The sequence below is a fragment of the Humulus lupulus genome, chromosome 5 (genome assembly GCF_963169125.1).
Source record: "Humulus lupulus chromosome 5, drHumLupu1.1, whole genome shotgun sequence".
Lineage (NCBI taxonomy): Eukaryota > Viridiplantae > Streptophyta > Magnoliopsida > Rosales > Cannabaceae > Humulus > Humulus lupulus.
Window position 1 is genome coordinate 236,903,971 of NC_084797.1, and position 25,606 is coordinate 236,929,576.

At 36.4% G+C, this 25,606-nt stretch overlaps 2 protein-coding genes and 2 non-coding genes across 4 annotated transcripts; 3 read left to right on the plus strand and 1 right to left on the minus strand.

The window, feature by feature from the left end:
• Positions 1–6,835: 6,835 nt before the first annotated feature.
• LOC133780116 (uncharacterized) lies at positions 6,836–7,987 on the minus strand. The gene has a single exon (XM_062219992.1). It carries the CDS (start codon positions 7,985–7,987, stop codon positions 6,836–6,838), a length of 1,152 nt encoding a protein of 383 aa, XP_062075976.1.
• Positions 7,988–8,726: 739 nt separating this feature from the next.
• Positions 8,727–8,833, plus strand: LOC133781229 (small nucleolar RNA R71). The gene has a single exon (XR_009870016.1). It is a non-coding gene; the product is annotated as a small nucleolar RNA R71 (small nucleolar RNA).
• A 5,891-nt stretch (positions 8,834–14,724) lies between these two features.
• LOC133778472 (protein SUPPRESSOR OF GENE SILENCING 3-like) lies at positions 14,725–15,929 on the plus strand. Its single transcript, XM_062218418.1, has 2 exons — positions 14,725–15,035; positions 15,453–15,929. The coding sequence occupies exons 1-2, from the start codon at positions 14,741–14,743 to the stop codon at positions 15,821–15,823; spliced, it is 666 nt and encodes a 221-aa protein (XP_062074402.1). The 5' UTR covers positions 14,725–14,740; the 3' UTR covers positions 15,824–15,929.
• Positions 15,930–25,262: 9,333 nt separating this feature from the next.
• On the plus strand, positions 25,263–25,369 carry LOC133781102 (small nucleolar RNA R71). Its single transcript, XR_009869898.1, has one exon. It is a non-coding gene; the product is annotated as a small nucleolar RNA R71 (small nucleolar RNA).
• The last annotated feature ends 237 nt before the right edge of the window (positions 25,370–25,606 follow it).

Below are 25,606 nucleotides of genomic sequence, written 5' to 3' on the forward strand. Positions count from 1 at the left end.
AATAATCCAAGATCATCTCATGCCGAATAGCTCGAACAAACCCACATTATAATATGGTCTCAAAAATATATCACCGACATGCGTACAAATATACAATTATACCCTCAGCGAGCCAAATTACCATCACACCCCTGTAATTAGAATGTGGACTCACATGCATGCATTTAACATCATATTATAATATAATTCACATATACATGCATATTATCATTTAATGGCATAATTAAGCAAGTATGGCCTTCCCGGCCTACTAATTCCGCCATTAAACCACATCGGAGAATTCGGGGCATTACACTTAACCTAAAAAGAACCTACTTCATAATAGTAATCATAATCACAAACATAATTATAATTAAGATTAAAGAGATTAAGGAAACAAAAGAAACTAGATTGATGAACAAAAGTAATGTAGTCTTGTCTCTCCAGCCCTTTTTCAGTCTTTTTCTCTCTTAAAACGTAATAAAAAACTTTCCTAAAATTAACCCTAATATTCGTTTATAGTCTCAATTAAATTTTAATTAAAAACTAGTTAAAAATCTGAAAATGACGTCGCAAGCCGCGGCCTGAAAAATGCGAGCCGCGGCCTAGAACAAAATTTGTGCATAAATTGCTCACTCAGGCAGCGGCTTGAAAAAACTGAGCAGCGACCTGAAAAAATTGAGCAGCAGCCTGTTTGGAAAAAAATTATGAAACACCAATTCCATTTAAAGTGTTGCGACCTGAGTTTTATGAGCCGCGGCCTACCTTCAATTTCTTCAATTCTGGATCTTAGATAGCTTGTACGTTGCCGCCATTTCAACATTTCAATCCCGAAAGCTTGGAATACTCCTAAAACTTCATTTTAACTACACTTGCCATCAAAATGTCAGATTTATCATCATAAAATGCAATGTAGAAAATATGTTGTAGAATCACAAAACTAAGTTAAAACTATTAAAAATGCTATCATAACACCATCCAAGCATAGAAAAACTTAACATATATTAATACAAAAATGACCTAATCAAATTCCCCCACACTTGAATTTTGCTAGTCCCTTAGTAAAACACTAAAATAACAAAACTAAAAATAAAAATAATACAAAATAATCTAGACTCACTAAACACAGGTCTTGTCAAAAGCTTGAATGTCTCTGCGAATCACACAAATAAGTAATGCCAAAACAAATCAGATTTTCATACTCTTTAGAATTTCAACTCCATATGTAATTCACCATTTGATTTTCAAAAAATAATTTACTATGCACTTAATCATAACACCAACTCAAATGCATCAAATTTAATCCATACTTGCCAAATCATTTTCGTTTAAATCAGTCCCTATATACCAAAATGTTTTTCAATGAAGAACATTCACTCCATAGACATTAACAAATCATTCTCCACTCATATAAATACACAATGATCAAAAATCAAAAGGTCTTTATAGGCTTGTAATGCAAGGCTAAGGTTAAGGGTAGTTGAGAAAGATACATTTAAGCTCAAATCACACCATATCATACATCAATTTCATTCTTTGATCCTACCCCAAATTTTCCCATACAATTCAAGAAATACCTATTTTTTCTTACTCTTCTTTCCATGCAAATCATTTGTTTTCTTTTCTTTTCTGTTCTTTTTTTTAATAATATTTCAAGGAGAGAAATAGAGATCATACACAAATTACAACCAAACAAATAACCTATAAGTATTTTCTTTTTTTTTACAAACCATCCCACAAAATCAAAAATCATATATATAACCATGGTGCAATGGGATACAATAAAGAAATATTTTTTTCAATGATGTATAGGGTCAAAATTTTTGGTTCATAGAAGAAAAGTAATAGTCGTCATGGCTTAAACATGGGAAACTAGAGATTATCATATAATAGGTTGGCTTGAACGATTCAAACGATAAAAAAAAACTGCCTTAATCATCTTCCTAATCATGTTTACTTATGATTTCGCCTCAAACAATTGATCAATGATTTCTAGAGTGGTTGAGACTTCAATTTTTTTTTTAACAAGCATAAATATTTTCCAATACATTTAAGTGGTGAATTCAATCGAGAATAGAGTGAAAAACAACATAAATCAAAATAGCAATTCACATAGGAGTCAAGCACACAAATCATACAAAATTCCTCATTGTCTAACATCACTTTAAGCACAATTCAAAGTTTCGTCATTGACCAATGCTTTCCACAAGACCAACACAACTGAACTAAAATTAAAGACAGATACTAATAGACACTAAATAAAACGAAAATAACAAAAAGTTAACAAAGACATAAGAAAACAGAAAATTTCCTTCCCCCACACTTAATCAGTACATTGTCCTCAATGGACTTAGGAAAATAGAAAATAAAGTGAAAAGAGAAGAAAGAAAAACTTCCTCATAACAAATTACTCCTCAGGAATATCCATTTCTGCAGCGCCAACAACATCCTCATCATCAGGGGCCTGATATGGCACCATGGGCATGGGAACCGGTGGTGGGTATGGCTGCAACCAAGTAGGAGCAGGTGGATATCTAGACATATCCACATTCAAACGAGCCTGATCCATCCTATAAAAAATCCTGATAGCTGCATATTCCACAAACCTCTGGTTGTGAGCCAGGTTATACTGAGTATTGGCCCGAATATCAAGTTGGCCATAATAAACCTCTTGCTCCAAAGCTTGCAAACGTTATTGAGTGGTTCTTCTACTATCATTCAGAAGGGGAACATGCGCCGGAATAGAAGATTGGCCTTGATCATTAACTTGAACAACTGTTTTTCCCTTTGTTATCCCAAAAATCAGAGGTGAATGACATGGTAGGCATTAAATACACGTGACTGACATCTAGCAGAACCCATGCCCGACTATCGACCAGGAAGACACCTACTGTCACACGATAAACTTCTTCCTACGACCAGCCTGGTCGTACGCACGCTATACACGGAGGAAATCTTAGGCAGTTATGATGGAATCCGAAATTGTCTCTCATGATTTCCTGAGTATCCGATTATTTAGGAAATAATATCTGTAAAAAATTAATGTAAATCCTCCTTGAGCCTATAAATAGAGGATGAGGGCTCAAGGGAAAGTGATCTTCTTCTTCTTTCTTGCTTTCAGATCACTAGAAATTAGAGTTATCTGATTAGATACATTGTATTATTCCTTAGAGGTGGTTGAAACTCATTGAACCCTAGTTCTTTGTTCACTCATCTGAGTCTTATATCAATAACAATTCAAGTGGACGTAGGTTATTACCAGATTCTGGGGCTGAACTACTATAAACCCTTGTGTTCTTTATCATTTCGTCATCACATTCTTTCCAACGTGTTTTTCCACATCAAGCAAATTTGACTCCGTGTCAGTTGGCCAAAATCAGGGTCAACACCCTTCAATTGATCAAGGGTATTGTGATCAATAATGCGCAATGGATGCACTTTGTCTTCAGACTCATCCCAAGGAACACCCGCCTTCTTACATAAACGTAGTGATCAATGAGGGAACATAAAATCCATTTGTTACTTGGCTCATACTTCGGATGATGGAACCATGAATAATTTTCCCCACATTAATTGTTTTGTCAGTGAGAATAGCATAAAGAAGAATTGCCTCATGAATATCAACATGACCAAGTTGGGCTGTTGGCATTAATTTTTCCCCCATGAACCGCTGCCAAGCTTTTGTATTGCTATCCAGATAAACGTCTTTGATTTAGCGAGGAGCCCCATTATTATATGAAGTCCATACAACACCCGTCATTGCAATCTCATCAATAATAGATTGATGATTAAAATTATCTTTAACCGAACCATATTCATCACGTTGAAAGTGGGGTAGCTCGTAATAGCTATTAATATCAGATGCTTTGAATGACACTTTCACACCTCTCACTTTCACCTTGTAATTTTCATGAGCCACAACATTGGCATAAAATTCACGAACAATAGGACCAATGCCAGGTTCAGGATGAGCACACAATTTTTCCCAACCACGAGACTCAATTTGATGCATGAGGAAAGGTTGATCATGATGCATGTGAAGATCAAATCCTCGCTCAGGGACCCACTCCTTGTCATGAGCAGTGGCATTCATGTAACTCTCATAGGCCTCGATAGAGACAAACCTTTGGGGATCATAGGGAATTGGCGTCGATGAAGAAGCTTTATTTCTATTTGTCTTTGGAGCGATGGCTGTCCAAAAATTAGAAAAATGAAGAACAAGAACCCAAAAACAACATTGTTAGTCATTAAAAGATTAAGAGAAAAACACCACAATGGCCAACATTGATCCATACCAAAGTTTAAATGCCCCCAATTCCGAGGTCAAAGTGACAAAATGCATCAACTCAACTCCTACATAACAAATTCTAACTCACCCCAATAACACTCATACACCAACCATATACTTCATTCCTTACAAGCTTTTTATCAAACACATAGAGTGCGGAAAAATACCATCTCCAACAAATTATAGACCATGAAGTAAAACTTCCCAAAAATCATAATGTGCATCAATTAATAATCAAAGTAATGCAAGAGACATTGATTACCAAAATAAACAACCACACAAATGTTTCCAAAATACACATTTCAATTGTTCAATTGACAAAACAAATACTTTTCACAATTTGAAAAATTGATCAAAGAAAAACTTACTTGATGAAAGTAATGAATGTGAATGCAAACCTCCTTGGAATATATATATATATGAAATGTATAAAAAAATGTAGAAACAAAATGGGATGTGTGAATTTCGGATTAGTATGGGGGAATAAAGGTGGAGATGTGTTTATGGAGTAATGGAGGAATTAAGAAAGAAATGGATAGAATGTATTTGGGTGATGGTGATGGAAAAAGAATAAAAAAAACAAGGGAAAATGGAGGAATTGATGTGGGTTTTGTGATGAGAATTATGGGAAAAAGAAGAAAGAGGAATGGGGGTTTCTTTGTGATTTTTAAAGGAATGATGAAATGGAGTTTATAAATTTAAAATGTGTGCTGAAATCGTAGGCCGCGGCCTGCGAACAAACCTGACGTTGCTTCCCCTTTTTTTTTTTCTGAAAAACTTTCGTGTGTCGCGGCCTAGGAAATGTGTGCCGCAGCCTGCGAAGCACCTAAAGCTATTTTCTAAAAAAAGGGTCGCAGCCTAGGAAAAACGTGTCGCGGCCTGTAAAGACATTTTTATCTGAAATGTCGTTCTTAGGCCGCGGCTTGCAAAACTCGTGCCGCGGCTTGCGAAGACTCCTAAAACTCTTTTTTTTTTTTCATAAAAGAGTCGCGGCCTAAGAAAAGTGTGCCGCGGCCTAGGAACTTCCTGAAGCTTTTTTCTCGTAAAAGGGTCGTGGCCTGAGTGCTTTTTTTTTTTTCATTTTTTTCACGATTTTCACGGTTCTAATTACAGAAATTAAACTAAAATTACCTCAACAAAAAAAAAATGTTCAATTTAAATAAAGAAAATAATAATGAAAATAAACTAATTTACAAAGTAGCTAAGTTTATTGTCGCTAGCTCGACTTAATGCTTCATTCATCAACATATACCGGGTCAATGAGGTGAATCATAGCAGCTTGTTCTTTCTCCATTGATTCGTAATATGACTTTAATCTCTGGCCATTCACCTTGAATGAATTTCCGGTACTTGGACTTACAACTTCAACTTCTCCATAAGGAAAAACCTTGGTGACAGTGAACGAACCTAACCAACGAGATTTCAACTTCCCAGGAAAAAGTTTAAGGCGAGAGTGATACATGAGAGCTTTCTGACCTTCCACAAAACTCTTTCGAAGAATATGTTTTTCATGAAAAGCTTTGGTTTTCTCCTTGTAGATTCTCGAGCTCTCGTATGCTTCATTGCATATTTCTTCTAGCTCATGCAATTGAATCATTCGTTGTTGTCCTACAGCAACCATGTCCATGTTACATTTCTTTACAGCCCACCAAGCCTTATGCTCTAGCTCTACTGGTAGATGGCAAGGCTTCCCTTAATTGAAATCACATGACCCAAAACTATACCTTGGTTTACCATAAAATGACATTTTTCCCAATTAAGCACAATGTTAGTTTCAATACACCGCTGGAGTACCAAAGTGAGATTATGAAGGTAGTGATCAAATGAGTCACCATAAACACTAAAATCATCCATAAAATCCTCAATGATGTGTTCAATATATTATGAAAAAATGCTCATCATACATCGCTGAAAAGTGGTAGGAGCATTACATAACCCAAACGGCATACGTCGGAAAGCGAATGTACCAAAAGGGCATGTAAAGGTTGTCTTCTCTTGATCTTCAGGAGCTATAACAATCTGATTATATCCCGAATAACCGTCAAGAAAACAATAATAAGGATGACTTGCTAACCTCTCAAGCATTTGATCAATGAAAGATAATGGAAAATGATCTTTACGAGTTGCCGCATTCAAATTTCGATAGTCTATACAAACCCGCCACCCGATTTGCATTCTTTTTGGTACCAGCTCGTTTTTATCGTTCTTGACCACTGTGATTCCAGACTTCTTTGGCACTACCTGAACTGGACTCACCCATTGATTGTCTGAAATTGGGTAAATAATACCCACACTAAGGAGCTTCAGTATCTCCTTTTTTACAACCTCCATCATAGGTGGATTTAATCTCCGTTGCACCTCACGTGTTGGTTTAGACCCTTCTTCAAGTAAAATTCGGTGCATGCACATAGAAGGGCTAATCCCTTTAATATCAGCAATACACCAACCATTGGTTGTTTTATATTCTTGGAGTACTCTCATTAATTTTTCTTCTTGGACTTGGTTAAGATTTCTTGCAATTATAACTGGATGTGTCTCGTTCTTCCCCAAGTAAACATATTTGAGATGCTATGGAAGTGGCTTCAATTCAAGTGTAGGAGCTTGAACAATTGATGGCTGCAATATCTCACTAGAAATCGGTAAATTATGAAATGAAACCTTCTTAAAAGTCTTGTCAAAACCACTATTGAGTGTGGTTATGACATCCATGATCTCATGAGAAAAATCTTCATCGGTCAACACAAGATGCTCTCTCAACGTAACCTCCAAACAGTCTTCACTATGCAAATCTAAAACTCGTTGAGAAAGGATATCCAACTCATCAAGAGAGTAAACAACATGTACATCATTTGGATACCTCATAGCCTCAAAAATATTAAATCGAATTGTCTCCCCATCAAATTCCATGGTCAATGTACCGTCATGCACATCAATCTTAGTTCTCGCAGTTTTCATGAATGGCCTCCCCAACAAAATTGGAGTGGAGCATGGAATAGATTCATCTTCCATATTAAGAACATAAAAATCAGCCGGAAACACCAATTCATTCAGTTGAACTAAAACATCTTCTATTACACCCCTAGGATACGCATTCGACCTATCAGCAAGTTGAATAATCACCCCTGTTTCTTCAAGCGGACCGAGATTCAATGAAGCATAAATGGAGAATGGCATGATATCGATAGAGGCTCCCAAATCCAACATACAACACTCAATTCTTTTATTACCAATAGTGTAAGGGATAGTAAAAGTACAAGGATCCTTACACTTTGGTGGAAGCTTCTTTTGAAGAACTGGAGAAACATTCTCTCCCACACTAACTTTTTCATTACCCCTCAACTTACGCTTATTAGTGCACAACTCTTTCAAAAGCTTGGCATAGCGTAGCACTTGTTTAATTGCGTAAAGAAGAGGAATATTCACTTCTACCTTTCTGAATGTATCAAGAATTTCCTTGTCAACCTCTTCCTTTTTAGTCTTCTTTAGTCTGCTTGGGAATGGAGGTGGGATGACAAAAGTAGGCTTAGGGTTTAGTTGTGTAGGGGTGGTTGGCTTTGGAGGAACATCTTCATTAACTGAGCAATCAACTTGTGGCTTGGATGAAAATTTACTGGGCATTGGAGGAGTAGGTGGATCATATTGCGTCCCGCTTCGCAAAGTTATTGCACTAGCATTCTCCTTGGGATTCATCTCAGGATGTGAAGGCAATTTATTAGACATATGAGCTTCCAACCTGTTATATGATGCTGCTAATTGTCCCACCTAATTCTCCAAACTTTTGATGGAAGCTTGGGTGGTTTGCTGAAATTGAAGAGTATTTATAGCAAGCGCATTGATTAAATCCTCAGTAGAGGGTTTGGTACTTGGTGGTGGAGCAACTTGCGGCGCTTGTGATGGTCTAGGTACAAAATAATTTTTAGACCACTGTTGCAAAGTGAAACCAGGTAGTCTCGCAGATGTAGACTGTGGAGCAACTTGTTGTTGATTCCCATAACGAAGATTTGGATGATCATGCCAGCTTGTATTATAAGTTTGTGAAAAAGGTTCATAGTACATCTGACGTAATTGACCAGGGAAATTTCCTACAGCATTAACACCCTCAGTTTCTCCCTCAAATAGAGTAGGGCAAGTATCAATAGCATGCCCCACAACTTGACAGATTCCACATGGCCGCACCTGTTGGCCCAAAGCAAGTTGTTGTACCACTGCAGTTAATTGGGCCAATTGTTGACCAAGCTGATTTGCATTAGAGGTGCTCACTTCGTTAGCTGATTTGGGTGGTGGAATAGGATCTTGGCGAATGCCAAACTGTTGTGAGTTAGCATCCATATTATAAATCAAGCTCCTGGCTGCAGCAGGAGTCTTATCAACTAGTGCACCCCCACTGGCTGCATCAATCATACTCATATCTAGTGATTGTAATCCTTCATAAAAGTACTGAATGATGAGCTGTTCACTTATCTGATGATGAGGGCAACTAGCACACAACCGCTTAAATCTCTCCCAATATTCATACAAAGACTCTCATGTATATTGCCTTATACCACAGATCTCTTTCCTGATGCTTCCAGCTTTAGATGCTGGAAAATATCGTTCCAGGAACATAGTCTTTATACCATTCCAGGTTTCAACAGTACCAGGTGGAAGATAGAACAACGACTCTTTAGCTGCGTCCTTTAGGGAGAAAGGAAAAGCTCGCAACTTAATTTGTTCTTCAGTCACTGCAGCAGGTTCATACTAGAACAAACAATATGAAACTCCTTCAAATGTTTATTCAAATCCTCACCAGGCAACCCACATGGAAATAAGGCAATAAGTGGATGAGGCCCGACTTCAGCTCAAATTTTACATCCAACGGTGGATACTGGATGCAAAGTGGTTGTTGGTCAAGATTCGGCGCTGCCAACTCTTTCAATGTCCTTTGCTGGGCCATTGTTCTATAGGATTGAATTGAATTGTCAAAATCAGATTCGTTGTCAAGCGGTAATGGCACTTTAACAGGATTGGCTTGTGGAGCAAGACGTTGAAAGAGTGGATTATCGGTAATAGTCCTTGAAGAATGAGAAGCTGATTATGACTCAAGATATTGTTTAAGCCTAAATAATCTTTCTTGGGTATCATCTCACCAGACATATACATCTGACAATTCCACTGTAAAAACTAATTAGTCACAAATAAATAAATTTGAATAATAAAGAGAATAACAATAGTCCCTGGCAACGGCGCCAAAAATTTGATGGCTGTCGTATACCACAAAAAATTTAACTATGATTTTTCTTTCAATACTTCCAATTATTTCAGTATAATAGCAAGCACAAGTCGAACCCACGAGGACTATCGTTCATTTTATTATTCAATAATTAACACTAAAACTTAAAAGGGGATTTAGATTTCAAACTCAAAATTAAATAACATAAACTAGAAAGCAATTAAAGATTGATATTACAATATTAAGAAACAGTTAAAGGTTAATCTCCACCCTCAACAATCATTCCTAATCACTAATAATAAATATTATTCAATTTTCTCAATTAAACTATTAACCCCCTAGATAATGCTAAAGCAGACAATTATCTCAGTCTTCCTATTATAAGTAATCAAGGCGAAGCGCTCAATAATTAACTCTTTTATCTAAACAATAAATCTATGAAGCATACAATCTATTTAACTTAGATAAAGCATTAAGTCCTATGGAAACAAGTTAATCTTGGCAATAAATTAATGAAGCATATAATTCATTTAACCTAGGTTCTATTTTTCATCACAATCAACAATTCTTTTGACATAACTATCAATTGCAATTTATCACATACACTTAGAATCCTAAACTATTAGGTGAGTAGTAATTCTAAGATGACAATTGAATAATGTAAAACCTTAATTAGTTGGCCACCTAACAAGAAATCACAAAATTCATAACATTCAATTGAAAAAATAGAAACAATTTCATATTGAGAGCAATTAAAGAACAATATTCATTATCAACAATCAAGAATTCATGTCTTGAGTTTTGAATTAACCCTTAACCTAAAAAAAACCTACTCCATAATAGTAATCATAATAAAAAACATAATTATAATTAAGATTAAAGAGATTAAGGAAAGAAAAGAAACTAGATTGATGAACAAAAGTAATGTAGTCTTGTCGTCTTCTCTCCAGCCCTTTCTCAATCTCTTTCTCTCCTAAACCGTAATAAAAAACTTTCCTAAAATTAACCCTAATATTCCTTTATAGTCTCAATTAAATTTTAATTAAAAAGTAATTAAAAATTTGAAAACGACGTTGCAAGCCGCGGCCTAGAACAAAATATGTGCATAAATTGGTCACTCAGGCAGTGGCTTGAAAAAACTGAGCAGCGGCCTGAAAAAATTGAGCAGCGGCTTGTCTGGAAAAAAAATTCTGAAACGCCAATTCCATTTAAAGTGCTGCGGCCTGAGTTTTATGAGCCGCGACCTACCTTCAATTTCTTCAATTCTTGATCTTAAATAGCTTGTACGTTGCCGCCACTTCAACATTTCAATCCTGAAAGCTTGGAATACTCCTAAAACTTCATTTTAACTACACTTGCCATCAAAATGTCAGATTTATCATCATAAAATGCAATGTAGAAAATATATTGTAGAATCACGAAACTAAGTTAAAACTATTAAAAATGCTATCATAACACCATCCAAGCATAGAAAAACTTAGCATATATTAATACAAAAATGACCTTATCAATGCTCATTTGTTTTGCATTATTAGATTGAATCTAATTAATTAATAACAATTAATAAGACGAGGGTTCAAGTGGAAGTTAGGGGGGGCAATAGTAGTGGGTATGACATATTGAATCCAGTCTTCCTCCATGGAAGATTCAATTGATAAGGCCCATTTACCCAAGTTAGACTTAATTGTACTAGGATTAGAGTATATAGATAGATGGACCCTAATAACTCAGCATAATTAGTTAGAATAAGTGTTTGATCCTTAGTTTTAGTTTTAGATTTCTGCGTTTGCTCTTTTAACCCTTTCTTTTGTAATAGAAATTGACTGATCTCAAGCCAAGACAATCTACACGACTTAATGGAAGAGACGGAGGTCGTGGAAGGGGTAGAGGATGCGGAAGAGGTAGAGGCAGTGGAGGCGAAAGGGGAGCTGCTGCCCCTATTCAGGAAGAAATTCCCGACATATTGGAAGCCCAAGAAATGCAAGAAGAACTTGGTGTGGCTGAAGTCCCTCCGAGAGTAGAAGACGCCACAGCTGCAGCCGCGAGAGCGAACCTGGAAAGGGAGAATGCCCGACTAAGGGCAGAACTTTAGAAGAGAGGAAGAACTGTGAAGACAGCTACAACTCCACCAAAACCGTCAACCAGAAGCGCAACAGATGGTTCCCTTGGTGCAGTTTTTACAAATGATTGAACCTCGCTTCGAGGTTGATTATGAGCGCTTCAGAAATCAACAACTACCAAACTTTGATGGCGGGTTTGATCTGGTGGAAGCAGAAGAATGGTTGCGGTTTGTTCAATCTATACTCAAGCATATGAGACTGAACAATGAATACCAAACTTTAGATCATTTAAGATATACTTATAGGTTAATTGTATTATGTGTATTATGAAATACCAAAAATATGTTTGGTATAAATTCAAGTTACATGCCTTATTAAAAAATGCTCACCAAAAAATAAATAATGAATTCCATGTTTACTCAAGACTAATTTCATATTTATTAAAAGTTTATTATCAGATTTAAAAATATATATATTTGTCTCTTCTAAAATATCAAAATTCTACATGTCGTATTTTGTCATTGTATCACATAAATATATATATTTTCTATCAAATGTATCACAAAAATATTATTAATTTTGCAATAAAATAGAGTTAAAAAGTAAAGAACACAAAACTAATATATAAACTTGTTTTTAGGTTCAATTTCTAGAGTCTTAGATGTGTATCAAAAGAGAAAACGACAAGTTCAATTAATTTACTTAATCACAATCATATAGGTAGTTCTAGTCCTAGTCCTCATTCAAGTAAGTTACTATCTAAGGTTTCTAATTGCATCTCTACTGCTATCTCTGCATCAATCTAACTTAATTTATCACTGCTATAAGTGGTGATCAATGTCCATGAAGCCCACATCGACTAACTAAAAAGTGGGGAAAAAGTTTCATTATACATAATGCTAACATTGTAATTTTGAAAATATGACGAGTTTAATTAGTTATTGAAGCATTAGCAGTTGTTAAGTCAAACTTTCATTAATAGTTTGTTGGCAAATTACCATAAATATCCAAAAATAATAGCTGATAATATTATCATTGTGGATAATTTGAATATTACACTAATTAGTAATTATATTACTAATTAGTAATTAGTAATTTGAATATTACTAATTAGTAATTAGTAACAGCAAGTAGGTATTCCTTCTAATCCTTTATTATTTTTATAATTATTAAGAATGTTAGAGTTTCTAAAAATTTAATACCATTATTTTTGTAAAAACAATTTTTTCAACAAAAAAAAATTGGTTTATATTTTTTATTGTGTAAAATCTATCTATTAAAATTTTTAATTAAATGAAATTTGATGGAAAGTGTATAATTTGATATTTCAATTTAGTTATTTGGGACAATAATATTTTATTTTTTGAGTATCATGTGAAAATATTTTGTGTTTGATATTTCATGTTTAGAGCTAATGAGTTATAATTTATTTGTGTATTTGTTTACTTATATATAAATATATTTGTTTATCCCAAAATTGTCTTAGCAGTCACCTACGATTGTAGAACTATTACTAAACTTATACTCTTCAGTAATGATAATGAGTAACTAATCAATTTTTGTAAATGGTTGTATATGAAATTTTATAACAAAATGAGATATCTACACAGGGTTTATATATTTTTGGACCCTGTATTTTTTCCCATTATTTGTTTGGATTCTGTGTTTTGACAAATTATTTTTTAGACCTTATGTTTTATAAAATAGTTAAAATAAAACTCTAAACCTAATTTTGGTCAATGTTTTCTCAACTAAAATTACAAATAATTTACCAAACTAACAATTTAGAATAAAAATAAAATCATTCTGCTTAAAAATTGTGTTATTATATTCAATTTTGTCTTCATCAAAATTGAGTTTAAGGTTCTATTTTAACCATTTTACAAAACAAACATAGGCTCTAAAAAATAATTTGTCAAAATACAGAATCCAAACAGATAACCAGACAAAACACAGGTCAAAAAATGTATAATATGTTTGTTTTTTCCTGAATAAACCTCGGTGATGCATTAGATTAAATTACTTTGGTAACCACAAGAGGGGCTACCTCCTCTAGACTTCCTTGCCAATGAATTTTAGTCAATCTACCCACTTTGCCAAGGAGTCACCAATTGTCTTTCCTGGAAATGTACTTAAACAATACAGAATCAAAACTACTTAGCAACTTACAACAAGCTTTAGAACTAGAAAAGGCGCCCCATCTTGGAGCTAAAGTAAAAGTCTGCAAAGCACGAGCAACTTCCTTCGAATCTGTCTGGATTAGCACTCTATTCCAGCCCTTCCCAATTGAAAATTGAATCGCCAATTGAACTGCTAGAAACTTTAGCCTCTAGTGCATCTTCGTCATTTTCCCCTGCCACTGCGACCAAGTCTTTTGAGGTATGCCCTTCTGTAAGGATTTGAAATTCCCACACCAACTTCTTCCTGCAATAAAGAAAGAAAACAAAAGCAGCAAAAAGGAACCCAGAACAATAATGCAAAAGAAAAGAAAATAACAAGAACACCAAGAAATTTTATAGATAAATATATATATTTTATCAAATGTATCACAAAAATATTATTAATTTTGCAATAAAATATAGTTAAAAAGTAAACAACACAAGACTAAAATATAAACTTGTTTTTAGGTTCAATTTCTAGAGCCTTAGATGTGTATCAAAAGAGAAAACGACAAATTCAATTAATTTACTTAATCACAATCATATAGCTTGTCATAGTCCTCATTCAAGTAAGTTAGTGTCTAAGGTTTCTAATTACATTTCTACCGCTATCTCTCTGCATCAATCTAACTTAATTTATCATTTCACCCCGTCTGTGATGGCTTCATAACTGAATACCATTTTCACCCAGTCTGTAATGATTTCAAATCTGAATGCCATCTGCTTTGCATATCCTTTCTCTCTTGCTGTTTAAGACACACGATAGTGCATACCGTTTATATATGAAATAACTAAGTCGTATAATTGCTTCTAGTTTTATTCTGCTCAACTGTGAACATCTTTTATTTCTTTACAGAACTAGCATTATGAGTTTTTTTGGGCATAATTCTTACCGTGTCTTGTGAGATGCGATGTTACATTTTTATTGGTGCATTGATTGGTTGTACCATATAAGTTTAAAGTAATGCTTTGTGTTAAGAGTTCTAGTATCTTCATATTAATAACACATGACTCATTGTGTTGTTATAGTGCCTCGAAGGAGTTCATGGACACTCGGCGTTTGGTTACACATGCTTATATGTCTCACAAGGCTGGGTTGAGAGCAGAGCACCTGGGTCTTCACAAAGCAATTTGTGTTTTGTTGGGATGGAGCACTGTTGTTCCTGATGAGACAATTACGTGGGCTCCCCAGATACTGCCCAAGTCAGATGCTTTAGCCCAGAAGGAGGATTTAATTATTTGGCCTCCTGTCATTATCATCCACAACATTTCTTTTTGGGACAATGATCCTGAGAAATGGAAGGTTGTAACCGTTGATGCACTTGAAGCCTTTATAAGAGGTGAGTGTTTTTTTTGGTATCATACAAAACTATTTTTAGCAATCACTCAGTCAATGTATTAAAAGTAAAATCTCGATCGTTAGAACTCTGCAACAGTTAAAAACCAAACTGACAAGATCATATTTCTAGTTCAGCCAATGCTTGTTGTAAGCGCTGTTCCTTATGTGACAATATCAACTACTCATAAATTATATTATTCTTGTCTGGAAAAACACTTTGTTTAGCACTGGTTTTATTTTTATACTCCTTATGTAACATATATGTATATATTTATTAGTGCTTGATCATCCTCTTTCTTGTAATTTCTATTTTGGTCATTCATAAAAGTACCGTTTCTTAAAATAAAGTAGTAATAGTAGCAAAGAGAATGCAATTATTTTTAAAACTCTTATTAAGAGTACATTACTTGAACTGCAGGAAAGGGTTTGATCAAGGGACGAATCAAAGTTTGCCTAGGGAAGCCTGCTGACCTAAGTATCATGGTGGTAAAGTTTTTGGGGATTTTTACTGGACTAGGAGATGCAGAGAAGCTTCACAAGTTCTTCATGGAATGTAAGCGTGGGAGAGTAGAATTCGAGTTAGCTACTTCGAACAATGGCACAGTCAGCATTAATGGCGAAACAGGGATTGAAGGAGGAAAGTTGGAGGAAAATATCTTATATGGGTACCTTGGGGTTTCAGAAGACTTGGACAAAGTAGATTTTACTTCCAGGAACACTAGTTTGATAAAGAGCAAAATGGAGATTCTGGACCTAGCAAATGCTCCTGTCAAACCTGAGGAGACTTAGCTGAGCACCTATAAAACTGAGCAATAGTCGTAACCCACCCATAATGGAGCAAGAGGGAAAAAGAAAAAGAAGCCTTCTCTGTCTGCTGATCTAATCTCATGTGCGTTTCTGTAGAAAAAAAAGTCTTCAATCATTCTAAGGTTACTTAATAACAAAACGCGATGTAATTTGGGTTTCAGTTTTTCTATATAAACATTTGTATGTTTATAACTAGACTTCCTAACTAAAAAAGTGAGGAAAAAGTTTCATTATACATAATGTCAACATTGTAAAATTTGAAAATATGACGAGTTTAATTAGTTATTGAAGCATTAACCGTTGATAAATCAAACATTTATTAATAGTTTGTTGGAACATCATTATCACTATACAAAAATAATAGCTGATAATATTATCATTGCGGATAAACACTAATTATATTGATAAATTGGTGAGTGGCATCATGAAGTTATTGCTTGTAACCCTTATTAAGAATTTTAGAGTTTCTAGATAATTAATACCATTATTTTTATAAAAACAATATTTTTCAACAGAGTTATATTGTTTATTTTGTAAGCTCTATCTATTAACTTTAAATTAATTGAAATTTGATGAAAAATGTATAATTTGATGTTTCAATTTAGTTATTTGGGATAAACCATGTGAAAATATTTTGTGTTTGATATTTTATATATAGAGCTAATGGGTTATAATTTATTTGTTTATTTACTTATATATAAATATATTTTTATAATTTTAATGATTTTGAGGTAGTCATTTAATGAATTTATAGTGTATCATTTCAAAGAGTTGTTGTTCAGTATTTTATTGTGGATTTAGATTAAATAATTAGATAATAAATTAATTGATTAAGATATTATTAATATATATAGTGTAACATCTCAAATTCTCTAATATGGTTTAGTGCCTGGATTAGAGGACTGAGAGGTAATAAGTATGTTAATTATGTGTTAATATGGAATGAGCATGTTATTTTGTGAATTATATTATAATATAATTATGTTTGCATGTTAGAAATGTTAAATGTGCGTACGTGGGCCCGTATCTTATAAGAGGGGCATTTTAGTAATTTGACCCTCTGATGGTATAATTGTAAATTTGAGTCTGTGTGATTGAGACCACATTATTATGTGGATATATTTGGGTTACTCGACGTGAGGCGATCCTGGTGAGCAAGTTAGCGGAAAAGTCACAACAGGGTACAATACTCGGCTCGAGGTGAACTTATGGGTACTTTAGTAATTTAGTACATTGCTGGGATTTGTCGGGTAATGGGAGATTAAATGATTATTATTTTGTGATTGATGGAGATTTAGAGGAACACCCAAGGAGTCACGGGAAGTGGCGATTGACGGAACTGCCCTTGAGGCCACTAGAGAACTTAAGTTAGTGGTAAGGGTATTTTGGACTTTTGGCAAGATGAAGGTATAAGGTTTAGACAGCTGGGATTTAGAAACATTTAGAAAGATCAGTTTTTCAGCTCTCACCTTCTCTCTCCCGTATGACTCTCTTTCTCTTCATGGAAGCTTGAGAATCTTGAGGAAATTGGAGGACTAAGCTTAGGAAATTGGAGGATTGAGCTTGGGAACTTGGGGACTAGCTTAAGGGAATCATCATCTCAGAGGTAAGGGTTTAAATTCGATTTCTACTTGATGTTTATGTGGCTTGGGTTGAAAGCTTAAGTGTTTGCATGTTTATTAATTTAGAGAGTGAATTTTGGGTGCGTTGATGAGTTTTAAGCTAGTAGTTAGCTAGGTTTTGTTGCTGGAAAGAAGTTATATTGATTTTGGGGATTTAATTGAAAGATTGGGGTATAATTGGATTGTTTCTAGTTGGGTTCGGCTAAGGAAAAATCCAGAAATTCTGGGTTCGAAGGGCTGGGCCGCGACTCTGTTCTTGGCATGCTGCAGCCCTCTAGAGTAAAAAGGGAGCCAAGTTGGGCTATATGGCAAGGGCGGGCAGCGGCGCCACAATAGCTGGGTCGCGGCACGTGTCTGATGGCTGGGGAGGCTAAGCCTCTGATTAGAGGCGGGCCGCGACATGGGATCATGGGGCCATGACTTTTATGGGGTTTTTGGACCCCGAGAAGGTTTTGAGCACGGGAACTCAACCTTTTGTGCTCGGGATCGATTTTACTTCCGTGTTGGGTGGAATTCGACGTCCTGGAGGCTAAGACTCGGTCCGGAAGCCTTTATTCTTTATTATGGTTGTGACTAGGTCAATGCTAAGGGCTCGGATCAGGGATCGTACTCAATGGTCGTCGTTAGTAACTTGCACAACCAATCCAAAAAAAATTGCCTATATCATTTTCCTAAATATGCATTGTTTCAAATTACATCTCAAATAGTAAGCAAGCAGGTTCTAGAATTTTTTTCAAACTTTTCAATCCACAATCCAAATTTGAGATGCATAAAATAACTCAATTATAACATTTGCAATTTATGAGCAATAGATCTCTAATGTCAACAGAGCACAGTGAAAAACAAAGTAATCTAACCAAGCACACATATTATTTTTAGAAGCACATCAATTTTTTCTTTGGATTATACTACAAAACAGTCAATCATATTTAAATGGCAATTATCATCAACTTAATTTATACTCTAAAACATGACTCAAAATGAATAACTAATGAAAATTAAAAACAAACAAACCGTAAAACAAACAAAAATGCACAAGAAATAAATCTCTCCCCCAAACTTAAAACCGAACATTGTCCCCAATGTTAAGTACGGAAAGAATGAGAACAGAGACTTACCTGACCAGCCACGTCAGTATGGCTGTGGTGGCGGCTGAGACGAAGGTCCCTCAAATTGCTGAGACTGCGGAGGCTGAGGCCCTGGAAAACCAGCAAATGACGGATGCGGAGGCGGAGAATAGAATGGAGAATACGGTGGATATGGTGGTGGTGGAGTAAAATAAGTTTGATCTGATTCATTTAAAGACCACCGACTCACTAGATTGTTTAAACTAGCCACATGATTCACCTCATATTCGTACTGTTGGCCCATATACTGATTCATCATGTGCTGTTGTTCAACCATATATTGATTTTTTTGGATAAGATAATCCAACTTATCACTAACATGCTGCATACACTGATCACTACTACCGCCCTGCAACACTGGATCAACCTCTTCTCCCACCTCAGTTTCAACACGACGCTTACCCTTTTTCCTAGCTTGCGGCACATATAAAATAGGGTCGGGATAATCTTTCATCAGAATAATTGATAAAGGCTGCTGCAACGACTGATAAATATCAGTCACAAACTCTGGAACTCCACCCTTATAACATAACATGGTGATGACAGATCCATGGCCCAAACCTCCAGTGGTATGGCCCTTTTCAATGAACTCAATGTTTTCCTTAATCCATGAACCCATATGAATAGTCATCCCTGTCATCAATGCATACATCAGAAGTACTCGATCCTTAGTCATGCCAGACACATGACTTACTAGCATAAATCAAGCACAGACAAAGAAAGCCCAAAATCTAGCTTCAACATTCAGCTGACAAGACGCTATAATTTTAGGTAAAGAGTCAGATAAGGTCCAAGGAGCACCTTCAAAACATAATTTGTTAGCCACAGCAGTATAATATATGTATCCCTTCAAAAATTTAGTGTATTCCTCCTCCTCATGTTTTATGTGTGGGACCTTAAAAACCTTATTAATGGCCTCTGTAGTAAAAGACACTCGCTTACCTTGAACAAAAACTGTATCATTGTGTTTATTTCTTAAATTGGCATAAAACTCATACACCAATGATACGTTTGCCTGCGCCAATTTTGTCACAAAATTTTCCCACTTCCTACCCACAAGATTTGCTCTAACTAACTCAAAAGTCTAATGATTAAAAGGGTTAGACTGATATTCCACCTCACGTTCAGGAATTAAGGGCTTTCTAACAAATTTCTCATAACGCTCTTGAGCCTGAAAATTGATAAACCTAGTTTCATCATAATCTTGCTCCGCATTATCATCCCTTGATTGAGAAGCAGACGCTTGACCTTTCCCTTTATCCTTATTCCTACCTACTCTACTCTTAGGAGCCATTATCCACACTCTCACCAACCCAAAAAAAAAAAAATTGACAGCACCTCCCCTTAAATTAAACACTTTTCCTCTTCACAACCACCCGATATATTCAATCTCACAAACACAATATCCAAATGCTCCAAATCACAACCCAAAAATCAATCCACCAACACGAATCAACAATGCAATCCAATCCCAAATGCAGCAAAAATATGAGAATAAGAGGGAATGAAAACACTTACTAACCCTTGAAATGGACTCTCTTGTGCCTGAATGAGTATAGCCCCTTGAAAATTTCGATCTTCATCAAGAAATTAAAACTTTGAATTTCTAGGGTTTCAAAAGTGAATTGGGAAATTGGAATGGGTTTGAGAAGAAAGAAATTAAGTGAAGGATAAAAGGGCTAAGATAGAAGAGAAAATGAAGGAAAATGGGAGAATGTATGGTGACATTTTCTAGGTAATAGGTTACAATGGAAGATCTATGGAGGCTTTGGGAGAGAGAACACGGAATGAGAAGGAAAAATGAGGGTTTTTGGAAAGAAACTCTAAATTCAACCCTTAAAAGAAAAATTCTGGGTAAGAGCGCTATAGCGCTACATATCCAGCGTTGTAGCGCAATTAAGGGATTCTGGGCTATTCATCTCTGGAAAGAGCGCTATGGCGCTACAAGACCAGCGCTGTAGCGCTAATGTCACTTCAAAATCCCCATTTCCTCTCTGGAACTAGCACTGTAGCGCTACTAATACAGCGCTGTAGCGCTAATGACCGTTCAAAATGCCTTTTTGGTTATGAGATTAGCGCCATAGCGCCCTCTTCTTAGCGCTGTAGCGCTACTGCATCACAAATCAATATTTTCCAACCTCTTTCTTGAAAACTCTTGCGTTTTTTTACGATTTTCACGGCTCATACAATACATAAAAATAAAAATAAAAACTAAAACAAATTCCCTAAACATTGTTCCAAACCAAATAAAGACAAAAATCATAAATGCTTTTTAATCTGCAAACCATGGAACATCCTTGCAAACACTTACTTTGAACAGCTGCTCATCAGGAAAAGCATCATTAATCTGAACTTCTTTATCAAGAGAATCTTCATCAATCTCCAATCTAGACAAGTGATCAACCACCAAATTCTTAGTACCTTTCTTATCCTTAATTTCCACATCAAATTCTTGTAACAACAAAATCCACCGAATAAGACAAGGCTTGGAATCTTTCTTGGTCATAAGATACTTTATCGCAGAATGATCTGTGTAAACAACCGCCTTATTCCCAATCAAGTATGGCCTAAATTTATCAAAAGCAAACACTATGGCCAACAACTCATTTTCTGTAGTTGCGTAATTTATTTGAGCATCATTCAAGGTACGACTTGCATAATAAATTGTTCTGAATACCTTGTCAACTCTTTCTTCAACACTACCCCAACTGCAAAATCACTGGCGTCACACTTCAGTTCAAATGGAAAATCCCATTGAGGTGCAACAACTATAGGTGTCGCGATCAATTTCTCCTTAAGTATCCTAAAAGCTTGTTGAAACTTCTTATGAAAATCGAACGTAACCCCATTCATTAACAAAGTGAACAGTGGCTTCAAAACCTTGGAGAAATCTTTGATGAACCTCCTATAAAATCCTGCATGACCTAAGAAACTCCGTACTCCTTTTACTGAAACTGGCAGTGGCAAATTCTCTACCGTGGAAATTTTAGCCTTATCCACTTCAATGCCTTTCTTAGAAATCTTGTGCCGCAATACAATTCCTTCATTTACCATAAAGTGGCACTTTTCCCAATTAAGCACCAATTGTGACTCTTCACACCTCCTCAAAACTAGCTCCAAATTCGTCAAACACGTGTCAAAAGAGGGCCCATAAACCAAAAAATCATCCATAAAAATCTCAATCCCCTTCTCAACCATGTCAGAAAATATTGCCATCATACACCATTGAAACGTGGCTGGTGCATTACATAACCCGAATGGCATCCTTCTAAAAGCAAAAGTCCCATAAGGACATGTAAACGTCGTCTTCTCTTGATCTTCCGATGCAATTACAATTTGATGTTATCCTGAGTACCCATCTAGAAAACAATAGTAATTATGCCTCGCCAACCTATCCAACATATGATCAATAAAAGGAAAAGGAAAATGATCTTTCCTAGTTGCCTTATTCAACTTCTGATAATCTATACATATCCTCAAACCCGTCACAGTCCTTGTTGGAATCAGTTCATTACTTTCGTTCTTCACCACGGTCATACCACCCTTTTTGTATACTACTTGTACTGGACTTGCCCAAGCACTATCAGAAATAGGGTAAATCACTCCAGCATCTAACCATTTCAAAATCTCTTTCCTCACCACTTCTTTCATTGTCGGATTTAGTCTTCGTTGAACATCAATAGTTGGTTTCGTATCGTCTTTCACGATAATTCTATGAATAACTGTCGATGGGCTAATTCCTCTTATATCAGCCAGAGTCCACCCTATAGTAGTTTTATGAGCCCTCAACACCCTCAACAACTTCTCTTCCTTTACTTCTGAAAGAAGTGATGAAACTATAATCGAAAGAGTCTCTTTTTCCCTAAGATAAGCATAACGGAGATGGTCTGGTAAAACTTTCAGTTCTAAAACAGGTGGCTTCAGAATCGATGGTAATGGTCTTTCCGGTCCCTCACCCAATTCTTCAAATTTCTTATGGTTCCACGGCTCAGATGATTTTATCCACTTCAAATAACTCACCGCTTCTTCATTTTCATCACCATCTACATCATCAACTATAAGACTTAATTCAAGAGGATCCTCACTTAATTTTTTTCTTCCTACTACTTCTTCTACCACATCAACTGAGAAACAACTATCACTTGCTTTAGGATAGGTCATAGCCTTAAACACATTAAATACTTCTTCTTCCCCTTGAACTCTCAACTTTAACTCTCCTTTTTGCACATCTATCAATGCTTGCCTAGTTGCTAAAAATGGTCTCCCCAAAATAATAGGAACATTTTCATCCTCCTCCATATCAAGAACTATAAAATCAGCTGGAAATATAAACTTATCCACCTTTACCAATACATCTTCTATAATACCACGTGGATGCTTCAGAGATCTATCAGCCAGCTGCAATGTTACTGTGGTTGGCCTAGCTTCACCCAAACTAAGTCTACGGAACACTGACAAAGGCATTAAATTAATACTTGCCCCCTGTTATCCCCATTTCTTGACGTGGGCCCGGGATGGTGGTCTAGGCCCATGGTCTGGGCGTTCGAATGTGGGCCCGGCCCAAGCCCGCTTGGTACCGGAATATCCAAGGGGCACGACCTTAGTGCAATTCTGGGCCCGGACGGTGTCCGGGATGGTGATCCAGGACAGTTGTCCCGGGAGACAAACAGAGCTCAGAATCCCGTTGAAGTATACGTAAAATGGTCCCGGAGTCTGGTAACGGTCCGTGCCTGTGGTAAACGAAGAGGGGCAAAGGTAAATGAACCCAGATTAGGTCATCCCCAGTTGGTAAGGAAAAACATCCGTGACCCTGAAGCCGCCCCACTCCGCGTGGGGGTTGTCCCCACTTTTCACCTGCGGAAAAGGCCACCTCGGGATTGCGCGCCGCTGTTTCAGATCTGCACTGCCAAGTATTCTGACTGGTCTTGTCCCCTGAATCTGCCTCGTAACTCGAAGTGCCCAGACCAAAAGCACTGTTTTGTCGGGCGAAATATAGTTCTTGGGCCACCCTATTGGGCCTTAATTAGTCTTGAATCTATGTATGTTTTATCTTTTATATTGGGCTTCCACCAGAGAAGCCAAGAGTATCCATATCTTTGATGGGCCCGGGTCATACCCGGCCCAGACCCAGTGTTCCCATGAGCCTATAAATACAGGCGATAGAACACTGGGAAAAGGACATCTCTTCGACTTGTATACAGTTACTCTGTCAAAACATAGAGAGAAACTCCATTGTAAAAGACTTTCCAAGCTCTAATACATTTGACTCATGGACTATAGCTTATTAACGCCCCAACCACGTAAAAATCCTGTGTTAATCTTCTACTTTCCATATCATTATTTTCAGCTGATATTCATTAGTGTGGTTTCCGAAAATCTCGGTAAAACCCCCAAATCGCAAAGTGCATGCTTACATTCAAACTCCCCAATCGTGCATGGAATAGTAAAACTCCCAGGATCTCGTAACTTTTGAGGAAGCTTCCTTTGCAAAATCGCACTACATTCTTCTGTTAACACCACTGTTTCATAGTCACCCATCTTTCTCTTATTGGAAAGAATCTCCTTCATAAAATTTACATAGTTGGGCATATGTTCTAATGCTTCTGCAAACGATATATTTATATGTAGCTTCTTGAACACCTCTAAAAACTTTGCAAACTGTTTATCTAAATTATGCTTATGAAGTCTTTGTGGATATGGAATTCTAACATGGTGCTCAATACTCACAGGTGGGGTCTCCTCTTCTTTTTTAAGGTCTTCAGTAACCTTTTCATCATTAAACTTCTTTTCTTCTTTACCTTGTGTATTTACCTTCTGACCTTCTTCTTCTTCTGACTGATTCTTCTTTGGCCCTTCATACCTCGTTCCACTCCTCAAAGTTATAGCTTGGCACTGTTCTTTAGGATTAACTTCTGTAGTGCTAGGAAAATTTCCTTGAGCTCTATTAGACATTAAAGTAGCCAATTTCCCTATTTGAGTCTCCAAACTTCTTATGGACGCCCTGGTTTCAGTCATGAATTGGTTAAGTACATCAGGTTGAGGTTCAGCTGGTTTCATTGGCATTGGGTGGGGTCTATTTTGTGGTTGATAATATCCAGGTGGAGGGTATTGTTGTGAATGTTGTTGTGGATATGGTGGTCTATTTTGGGTAGGTTGATATTGTGGCTGAGGTGGAGGATAAGGTTGTAGAGTATTTTGATTATTAGACCAGAAGAAATTAGGATGATTCTTCCAAGCTGGGGTGTAAGACATGGAATTAGGGTTATTGGGTTGTCTTTGGTAATTTCCAATAGCTTGTACTTCTTCCATGGGCATGTTATTCATATCTATAGCAGGGCATTGGTTGGGTTGATGGGTTGTACCACCACTTCACAAAGGTTTTGAATTTGCATAACTTGAGATGGGAGTGTAGTCTTTTGTAATTGCTTTGTCAAAGCCGCTACTTGAGCTGTAAACATGGATATAGCATCCAATTCCATCATTCCAGCCACCTTCTTTGGTTGTCCCCTTTCAGTTGGCTATTGATAATTATTCATCGCCATCTCCTCTAATAGCTCATATGCCTCATTAGCACTCTTACTCATAAAGACACCTCCCGCTGTGGCATCTATAATTGTCCTCGTGGTTCCATTCAACCCATTATAAAAATTAGGCACGAGCATCCACTTTTTTATTCCATGGTGTGGACACTTCCTTAACAATTCCTTAAATCGCTCCCAAGAATCATACAGTGACTCTCCTTCCATCTGATAAAAATTATTAATCTCTCCCCTTAGTTTTGCAGCCTTTGCTGGAGGAAAGAACTTGGCAAGGAATTTCTGAGCTAACTCCTCCCATGTAGTGATAGAATTTGCCTGTAAAGATATCAGCCAACTCTTCGCCCTATCCTTCAGTGAAAATGGGAATAACCTCAGTCTTATAGCATCATCACTCACCCCATTCATCTTGAGCGTTGCACATAACTCCAGAAAATTAGCTATGTGTAAATTGGGGTCCTTCGTTGGCATACCTCCAAA

Excerpts from the sequence above, each read along its gene's own strand:
- LOC133780116 (XM_062219992.1), bottom strand. The coding sequence starts at position 7,987 with ATGTCTAATAAATTGCCTTCACATCCTGAGATGAATCCCAAGGAGAAT.
- LOC133778472 (XM_062218418.1), top strand. The coding sequence starts at position 14,741 with ATGGACACTCGGCGTTTGGTTACACATGCTTATATGTCTCACAAGGCT. Across the intron at positions 15,036-15,452 it reads ACTTGAAGCCTTTATAAGAG|GAAAGGGTTTGATCAAGGGA; the intron begins GTGAGTGTTTTT and ends CTTGAACTGCAG.